Here is a 10,314-nt window from a genome sequence, read left to right on the forward strand (position 1 = left end):
CAGCCTGTATTGTTGTTCAAACTATATTGAAGGAGTGGGATGCAGGGGATCATATACATTGTACAAAATGTATCTGTCCATTACAAAAGTGTCACAGAACAAAAGTGACAAGCACAGTGAGAGGATATGACTGATGAAATATTGAGTTTGCTAAGTTCTAATTACATGGCTTCATTTAGACATGGAAATAGTTTGGTGTATTCTCCGCCTCACTCTGCATCATCCCTCAACTGGAAGCAAACATAAACAGTTTTCTCTCAGAGGAGGCCACATTCTATATATTATAATTAAAACTGTCCATTCTAACCAGCAACGTGTCAAATCAAGAGCATCACTTTTGGTCAAATACATTAAAATAATTCAGAGTCTATAATGGACTGTGTCTAACATCAAATTATTCTCGATAAACATTTTGTATTTCCTATTACGTCATATAATATATATATATATTATTTTGTGCTGACTCAATGAGACTGTCTGCTACATGATGTTTGCCATTACTCATAGCAATATTTAACCTGGGAAACTGAAATATAATGTTTGAATATTGGTCATTATCGAGCTAATCATCTGGGATCAGGCTTAAAGGAATGCTGTGTAATGTAATGTGTAAGAAGTTACATTTTCAGTTTGTTCAGTTGTGTAGTCACGTGCCTTTTAGTGGGATAAGCTCAGAAAAGTTTTATTTGTTGATGACCATCCATGCAATAACTATTTTTTTTAATGGCACAAAACTAGTGATTTACAGTTTGATGTTACAGGGTGTGTGGATTTTTAAACTATCTGAAAAAGTGCAAAGAGGTCTTTTCATTTAACCACATGGATGAGTTGAGAAAAGAATCTCTGAGGCCAAATTAATTGGAAAATAAGTGGACACTTGCCAGGAAGCTCAGCAGTGAAAACTGGTTGTTAGAGGAAAGGCAAAGCGTGGCCTTGGAAGCTTGTTTCTGTGTGCACTGTGTTCTCTGTGGCACTGCTTTCCTGAACCTTTCTTTCGGCCTTTGCATTTGTCAGTCGATATTCTCTTTAAGTCTGACTGCTGTGTCTACTGACACAATATGTACAATGTGTTTTTTTTCCAGCTGATAACAATGTTTGTATAAATTCTCTGCCTCGCATACAGCACACACTCCTTAATATTCAGAGAGCACAGCCAATTACCAGAAATACGGTCGGTCAAAGTAGAAGATGAAATTTATTTTGTATTTGAGTGATAAAATCAGAAACTATCTTAGCACTTAAACAAGGTTATTACACCTCAAAAATGTGCTTTATGGGGCCATTATGCAGTCTTAGTGATAAAAACCGTTCCTGCTTCACAGCGATTTGTTAAAACAAATATATATTATAAAAGAAATGGGAATATAGGTTTAATCAAATGTCATCATTGTTGTGACACTTTTAACTTCCCATAGAAGCTAATGGGGAGATGAGCCTGCACAACATATTTCATTGAATGAAATAAGAGTAATTTCCTTCTATTAGGACAAAGATCATTAAAGAATGTGAAAAAATATTGGCATAGCTCTGTAAGGATTTTGTAGAAGAAAGCATCCAATCAGTTAGTCTCCTGTCTATCCAAGAACCAGTGTTTTCTCTGCAATGGGGGAGATTTGTTAATTGAAGTAACTGATTGCGACTATAATGGAGATAAACAAAATGTAAGAAATCTTGCTGTTTATTCAGAGAACACATTAGTGCTTCCTTAAACCAGTTACCACTTAAAATGTACAAATGGTGCAAATGCTCTTATTCTTTTTTCTTTTATGGAAGATAATACACCATATTTGGCACCATTACAGTGCTCCAAAAATGTTTGCAATGACCTAGGACAACAAAATATTCGGTATTATAACTACATTACTAAAAGCTTTAAGACACATTCCGCACAAGCATCCAGTCAATTGAAAGTTCTTGTTTATGCAGACATTTGTATTTACATAGTGTGCATGAAGGCATGCACATATATGCACAATTTAATACTGAATTATGGTGCATTTGACATTTGAGTACAAAAGTGTAACTTCTACTGTAGCTACCTGCATACATGTTTGTATAATGTACAAAAACAACAAGTCCTTAGTTTACAACTCAGTCTCAGTCACTCTGTATTAGAAAAGATGTAAACATGGATTTGGACATTTCAATTTTTCCCTCACCATATGCTGTTCATTGTTTGGTAATTTAAACCAAATAGTTTAGTCCTTTTACATTGTGTATCCGTCATTCATCTTTGCTTTCATATACTGCTGGTTTGCAACCCAGTGTCATGTTTTTACTGTAAGTAGTTCAGTATGTGTAACTGTGCTCTTAGTTAATTGTATTTACGGGTTGGTGGCATATGTCACGAATATATTGCATATAATTGCAGAACTCAAGAAAAATGAAAAATGAACAGTATTGGTGAGCTTTTAAAAAATAAAAAAATCAGAAATTATATCTGGTAACATCACATAAAGCCACCATATAAAAAGGCAACAAAAATACACAGTGTCTCTCAGTGACTATTAAATAAATAAGTATTGGCAAAGGCATTGATTGCTGCAGGCATGTTTGTTTTATAAGTACAGGTAACAGGACAAGACATCGGTTTTCTTTGTGTAACCCTTTCAGTCACTATCTAGACCAAATTAATCTAAATCTGAGATACGCTGTTTGAATCGGATCTTTCCTTTAACTCAACATGTGTGCTAAGCTGATATCACTGCTATGTTTGGCAAATGTCAGGCACAATAATAAGAACAAGGTTGGCTGTATCACCACAACACATTTGGCACATTCTTTTGAGAAAACAACATTCAAATAGAAAATAAAAAAACACGACACCTCAACAAAAACAACAAAAAGACATCCAAGTGCCACTAATAAGGTATCCATGACAGTACACAAATATAACCAATTGCACTTTAAACAGCCTAATAAAATGAATGCATACATCCCAGACAACTTACCCTTTAACTAAACTCCATTGTAATTGTGTCTGTTTTTGACTCCTATGATGGATTCTGGCTTCCTTCCAATTTAGAAATTCTCAGTAAAATTTACAAAAGTGTATCCACCCCGAAAACCTATAGGATGACCTTGTGGACAGAATATGCCAAGGTGCCCTTCTTTGTGCTGGCACTGTGTTATAGTAGCTGAGGCTCTGAGTTACTGGAAAGAGAAGGGCGTAGCAGCCTTTCCCCTCTTACTTAAACTAAAGGCATCCATCTGTAAATAGAAGGAACTGAAAAGGGGATGTAAAAGAGAGGAAAAGAGTCACCTATTTAGCTCATAGTGGACGTGATCCCTTCTTCCTTAGTCTCTTTATGAGGCATGGAGAGGGTCCAGTCCAAGTGCACGTAGTGACGGTCATGACGTTCCCACTGTTGGCCCCCCACAGGAGCTGGGTGGCGAGCTGTGGCTCCCAGCCGCCCCGCTGCTCTTGTCAGCTGGCTTCTTGTCCTTCTGTTTCAGGTGAACCTTTGCGTGTCTCTTTCGCTCGTCGCTTCTGGCAAACTTGCGTCCACAGAACTCACAGGAGAAGGGTTTCTCGCCCGTGTGTGTGCGGATGTGTGTGGTCAGGTGGTCACTCCGACTAAAGGAGCGCATGCATATTCTGCACTGGAAGGGTTTGTGACCTGTGTGGATGCGAAGGTGACGCGTGAGCTCGTCTGAACGTGAGAAGCGTCTGTCACAGTTCTCTGCCGGACAGGCGTGCGGCCGTTCGTGGACGGGGGTTTTGCTGGGACGGTTGGGGTACTTCCGTGGCCGGATGGGTTTAAGGGTGAGAGTCTGTGGCGGTGGGTGGTGCTGAGGAGGGTGCTGCTGCCCGCCGATGAAACCTGGGTGAATCTGCTGTTTGTCTTTGAATGCCCTGATGGTCTCCAGGGGTGTGATGGGTGGAGGGTTGACTCTGATGGGGTCCATGGTCTGGAAGGGCTTGTGCTCCATCACTCCAACCTCCCCCTGATGGTGGAAAAGGTTGTAGTCAGGGATCATGGAGAAAAGGCTGCCATCCATGGAGGCTTTGGATGTGGAGTGATAGTCATTGCCAGGGTAAGCTAGAGCCGTGCTGGTGGCAGGGCTGTGGTGGAAGGAGACCTGGTCCTGGTACAGGTCACTGCAGGTGGAATAGGCAGGCAGTGGCGGACCATAAACCTGCTCCATATCTGACGTCTGTCCGCCCATGCCGGCTGCAGAGGACGTCTGCGTTGTTACCGTGCCGGGTGATGGAGAAACGCCCAGGATCCCCGCGCTGACAAGACTGATGATATTGTTATCAGAGCACCAGCCAGAGCCACCAATGCCACCTGACGGAGGAGTGTCAAAGGCAAACTTCCCCAGATAAGTGACAGTCTGCCCGCTGCGGTTGGACTGGAAGCTGGATCCATACTGAATCTCAGCGGATGTTTTCTCGCTTCCCATGCCCAGATCCATGATATTATCTGGATAAACGCAAATAAAAAACAGATATCATGAACAAATCATCCACATGGTCGCACAAACACAAATATGAAATGCAATCAGTTGGGAAGAAAAGCCTGCAAAAGTCATAATGTGGCACAAGTTGTGGAAAAAAAAATCTGGAAAATTCACTTTGTCAAGCTATATGAACTTGAAGTGGCAGTCCTCGGTTTGTCCGATAATTCAGCTTTTCTGCATATCTTTGTAATAGTGTGCCAAAAAAAAGATAAAAACAAAAATAAGTCCACTACAGTTCATGAAGAAATGTGAGCGCTGTCAGACCTGCAAGTTAAGTGTGTGACTGCTGCATGTGAGACAGTGGTGTCTCTCTCTCTCTCTCAGATCCCACAAGCTCTCATAAATCAAGACCTAAACACCCCCTTTGATCCAGTCATTGTGTCCCTCAGGAGGACAGCCAAACTGAATGGCAAGATCTGATTTCTTTACAGCAGGGAGGATTATAAGGCAGACGCCACATCTATCACGCTCAAGGATTCAAAACACATTTGCAGCATAGAACATCTGCACATAACGGGGGTAAAAAATCTTAAGTGTTTCCAATCCAATCTCTGCATTAGTGAGCTTAACAACATTTTCACAAATTTCCTTGATATTTTAATTGTATAAAACCGTACACTTCACACTGAACACTCACACACATTTAAAAGATGCCATAGAAAACATCACATGCAGATGTGATTAATGGGGATACATTTGTGTGCTGATCGTGCTCCGATGGCTTAATGTGAGACATTTGAACAGAATTCTTTCTTAAACAGAAGTTAAAATAGACCTCTCTTTTCATTTGAAGGAAATCATACCAGAGGTGCTAAAATATTCCAGTAATTACAGCATGCTGGAATTTGGCTAAGGGCAAATCATAATGAAACAACAAAAGCTAAATTATGTATATTGCACAATAGCATTGTGACACACAAGGTACATAGGAACAATGACACTTGTGGCACGTTTTTTTATTGGGGAAGAATGACATTTAGAAAGCAAGCCTGAGTTGATATTAATGCATTTTACTCTAAATCTATAGTTTCCTGCAGGTAAATTGATCTGTGGGACATTAAACTGAATTCAGTTTAATGTCATAAAGTCATCACTCTTTTTGTATAGGTCAGTGTTCCAGTGACACCTGCTCCACCTGTAAAATTACAGCATGGTACTTTAAAATGTATTATTGTTATTTGCCCAAAAAATAGCATCCATGCAAAAATTACATATATACACATTTTAGAGTTTATAATATAAATGTCATCAATATCAGACATAATTAAAACAGCAACGCACACCTGTACTGCAACACCTTTTTTTCTATTCAGCTTCATTTAATTTGTTTAAATATCACATAAAATACATTTTGTTGCCGTGTTTATAGAGAAATGTCTTTTGTCACATATATGTTGCTTATATTTAATTCACGTATTTACTAAATTAAGCATACTATTTATAAGACCTGGCGTTGGGATAATAAAATAACGCGCACTTCTTGGGTAAATAAGGGGAACATATTTCGGGTAAAATTCAAACTGAGATATAGTTTTAGTTTGTGAACAAAAAACTTGAACATAAAAACCTGATTAATGAACAAAGTTTGACATGGACATGACAGTGATTTGCGGTCAGTGCATATGGACACCAGGCAAAGATTTTGTATATTTTCGTGCAGCATTGACCCATCACCTGAGAAGGTGAGTCTGTACAATTAGTGGTTGATTTATTGCCAACACTGAGCAGAACCAACAAGTCATCTGTATGTAGGCGTCTGAATTAATCAGAAATATACGTTAATCTGAACTAAGCAATAAATCGATCAATATATCCGGCCTCGCAATTTACTGAGTATAAAATGGTTCGTCTCAGCATGTGTCATTTAGGGAAAAGCAGCCACGCACGCCTACTAATATCCAATCCGTGATATGTTTATAGAGTTGTGAATGAAAGTCATTGTCTAAAGAAGTTGACCCATCTTTGCGGGTTTATGTTATATTAATAAATCACTGGCATTTGTAGTTTGACCACACACGTTGGACACATTTTCTCATAACCTACAGATTTCAGTTTCAATCAGCAGCCGATTGCGTTTTAAGTGGACTTTGCGTAAAACAGCCTTTTTTCCCCCTCAGCCGTTCACAAGACATTTCCTCAAACACGCCTCAGCTCTGGGGAATATAAAGTCACTACAAAACACGATAGATTTGCTGAGATATAATAACTTAAAGTTAAAGTTAAAGTTTTTTATACGAGTACAGTTGCCTTTTTCACGTTGCGTTTGAAATTGGCTACGGACAAGAAAGAAATAAACAAATACAATAAATCACTTGGCCGACCTTAAAATCAGTCATTTTGAAGGTGTATGTAATTCATAGTGGCCAGTGTTAGCCTACACTTGACCCCGAAACAAAGTATTCTGTACGACAGTGTGCCTTTGTGCGCTACAGCCAGAGCGCAAACAGGTGCTCCGAGCCACAAGACAACTGTTGCCTTTCGCGCACAACGCAGTTTGAACCACTTTCATCAAAACACACACATTAAAAAAAAAAAGAAAGTAGATGAAAATCTTACCTGTGTTCATCTGTGAATAGTGGTTAATAGATTCCGTACTGGTGAAGATATTCATAGACGTCGGGATGTCCTCTTCTGGGTAGAGACTGTCAGGGATCGTGTTTATTAAACTGCTCATCGTAAGAGGGAGCTTCTCCGCTAGTTTCCCTGTCATAGCAGTTATATTCAGTCCGACATTTATAAAAAGGACGACGCGCAGGTATCCAAGTAGTTATACAAAAAACAGCGTGTGTTCTCAAAGTGGAAAACACAGGTGTGGACCAGGAGTTACAAAAAAAAAAGAGGAGAGAGGAGCAGGGATGGATCCTGTTGCTGTAGCTTATCCAAGTATCCCGCGGAGGACGAGCAGCGCCGGTTATCTCCTCCTGTGTGATCACAGGCTACTGTTGTTATTAATCTGATCACTGTGGAAGCTGATGGGCTGCTTGTGGGGGAATTTGAAGTCTGTGAATCAATGGAGGAGGTGGTGGTGTTGGTTGCACAAGAGCAGCTCTACTTGCTCTATTGGAGCTGGATAGGGGACTCCAGTCTGCTTGTATTAAATAGGGGGATGGAACATTTGCGTGACGTAGATGACCATATATGGACAGAGCGCCAAGCGCCCAGGCTCTCCGCGCGTCAGTCGGTGGAAACTACAGTGGAGGCACAAGGCTCCGATAGATAGATAGATAGATACAAAGTTTACTAAATCTACATGGCACCTCCAGCTGCGTCCTTCGTGAGCCGACGGTTCTCCTCTGTTCCTGTCCTCGTGGAAAACATTACAGTGATTCAACAGCGTGTTATCTTTATTATTGTCAGGCATTATGATGTCCATTGTGGACCATCAGGCACACTGGGAGCTTTTTACGCAGCTGTGTGTGAGTAAGAGAGAAAGAGAGTGTGTTGCGTCTATATGGGCTGCCACTCGTAAAACACACTACTTTATGTCATGAGTTAGGCCTCAGTGCCGTTTATTCATATTCTACCAATACTGACGAAATACTGGACAAGGTTTCTTTGATGAATTTTTGATTAGATATTTCTTTTCGATTACTTTTTGTCCAAATAAACTCAGACAGAAGAAGCCCGACTCTGGATAGTCGAAGTGCTTTCATTTTGCTCCTGGTGAACGTGCAAACGCTTTGTGCCGTCCTGCATTGCTGAACACTGGTTCAAACCACTTTTTCATGCAGCAACTCACAAAGACAGTAATTGACGGAGTTAATCGCTTGTAAATATTGCAGTCGCATTGTAAATCCACAGACTTGCTTTGACTTGGAGCCCAAGTGACCGCCTAAGTGGAAACTCCAAAAAAGGCAGTGTCCGGCCCCGCCCCTTCATGTCTGTATTTGGACATGTGAGTTCCGGGTGAAGTAGAAGTGGAAAAGTGATCGAAGCCACAGACGTTCAAAGAGATGTCAGTGGACAACGCGTCATGGCTCGCTTTTCACCAATATGGCAACTTGTGAAAAAAAAATACATAAGTGGTTAACTTATGATATTCAAAAAATATTCCCTTTGTGATTTGGTTGGTTACCCAATAAGCTATTTAAAGCCTTTGGGGTCATTCACTTCACTTCATAAAACTATCACATCACGGTCATTACTTACGGTTACACTTCTTTTTAATAGTGCAGTGAGGATTTGCTTAGTCTTGAATATTGAATGAAATGTCAGTGCCAGAATATTCAGACCTGAGAAATTAATAGTACCTCAATGAACCAGAAGTGTAAACAGAGTGTGTGGGAGAATTAGACTGAATCATGCTCTGTGTTTAGGGGGCTTACACAAACAGAGCAGATCCAGTGTGTCTCATTACCACAGGCGAGTCCTCCATCCATGTGTATGTCTGTGTTTTCTGAGTAGCAGTCATACCAGGGGGCAGCACAGGCTCCTCTCAGGGTGTCTTGTTCACCGTCTTGTGCCTTGAATCAACAAAATAGACAACAATGATCCTGGTGGACTTAATTCAAACTTTAACACTATTGTGTCCGTCCAAAGACCCATTTTCTATGTTGACTTAATCATCTGCCTCATACTCACTCAGACCTCTCTGGTTCACGATCTAAGTCCAAGTCAAAGGCACCATCAATTAATATATCGATTTGTTTTGTGTTTGAGCTCTTCGCATAGTTAAAGAATTAATATTAAAATGTTAAATAGTGAGATACCTTTCAAATTAACTTTAACCACAAAAACCACATCTCTGGAGAGGGAATGTATCAACATGTGAATTCAGTCCTTATTTATATACCACTGCATCATTAAACAAACTCAGGAATGTATTAGATATACTTGGTTTGGACTAAACAGTATAATGTAATGCAGAACAATCCCATGACCTATGGCCTCATGAATGACACAGTTTAAATATAGACTATTATAAGCTTACAAAAGGCCGTATTTATAGCAGGGTTATTGCATCATATTGTGTTATATTGTCTGTTGTTCCTGTTATTTTGTCCAGCCCATGAAGTTGCACAGGTTGATCAATGTAGTGGAAGAACCATGGAAAAGGCTGCATCGACTGTCGTGTGAATGCAAATGAGAGAATCTCCTACGGTCAGTTTGGGGATTTACTGTATGTACTATTGTGTCTCCTCAGGGAAGCGTTAGTGTGGCTCTGTGGTTTGAAAGTTGGCCAGCCCAGCTGAAACACCTACCTGTTGCAGGGTTATTTCCTCCACCGTGAGCCGGGTCACACAGAGCAGGCCTGCAATGTTTGTCGACGGCTTGCCGCGTTAGATCTCTTTGACTGCAGCGTCCAGGCTCCTTTGCATACAGTGATTCCATGGAAGGCAGCACATCATTTTAAAGCACAGTGGAAAGCTGCCCTGGCACTGTGGATATATAGTCAAATTAGTTTTGCTTTTTCCAGGCTTCATGGGGAAGACTACAACGGCTGTCCCTTGCTGTTGGTTAGAGATCTGGAAAGATACAATGTTCCCAGTTATACCAACAGTAACTGAACATACTATATTTAGCATTACTGTTGAAAGCAAATGCCTTTAATGTTATTATGATCGAGTTTACTGTAATATTGACAGCATGACTTGAGAAATATTTTCTATTTATTAGGTTTACCAATAAGGTTTAGTCAGCTGGCAATGATGATGAAGTAAATAATCCCCAAAAGTCGTTATATCTTCAACAGCTTTTTTAATTTCAGGTGACCAGCATCACATTTTGAAATTATAATGTTGAGAATCTCTGATCTAAATAAAGTTAAAGTAAGACTAACATGCTTTTCACATGACAACATACTAAAAAAAATGTGTAATGGTTATACATTCTGATCATCGCTAAAGGTAC

The 10,314-nt window shown here is 40.1% G+C and overlaps 1 protein-coding gene across 1 annotated transcript; it reads right to left on the minus strand.

Annotated features, from left to right (window-relative positions):
- Window positions 1-1,662: 1,662 nt before the first annotated feature.
- egr3 (early growth response 3) lies at window positions 1,663-7,662 on the minus strand. Its single transcript, XM_068704045.1, has 2 exons — window positions 7,021-7,662; window positions 1,663-4,427 (listed from the first exon to the last, which is right to left on the minus strand). Exons 1-2 carry the CDS (start codon window positions 7,172-7,174, stop codon window positions 3,352-3,354), a joined length of 1,230 nt encoding a protein of 409 aa, XP_068560146.1. The 5' UTR covers window positions 7,175-7,662; the 3' UTR covers window positions 1,663-3,351.
- Between the last annotated feature and the right edge of the window lie 2,652 nt (window positions 7,663-10,314).

Source organism: Cebidichthys violaceus, unplaced genomic scaffold, assembly GCF_023349555.1.
Source record: "Cebidichthys violaceus isolate CVI_PGR_0920_01 unplaced genomic scaffold, fCebVio1.0.p SCAF_9, whole genome shotgun sequence".
NCBI lineage: Eukaryota > Metazoa > Chordata > Actinopteri > Perciformes > Stichaeidae > Cebidichthys > Cebidichthys violaceus.

Coding starts and splice junctions, on each gene's coding strand:
- egr3 (XM_068704045.1), bottom strand. CDS start 7,174: ATGACAGGGAAACTAGCGGAGAAGCTCCCTCTTACGATGAGCAGTTTA. Junction 4,428..7,020: donor CTATTCACAGATGAACACAG/GTAAGATTTTCA, acceptor GCGTTTATCCAG/ATAATATCATGGATCTGGGC.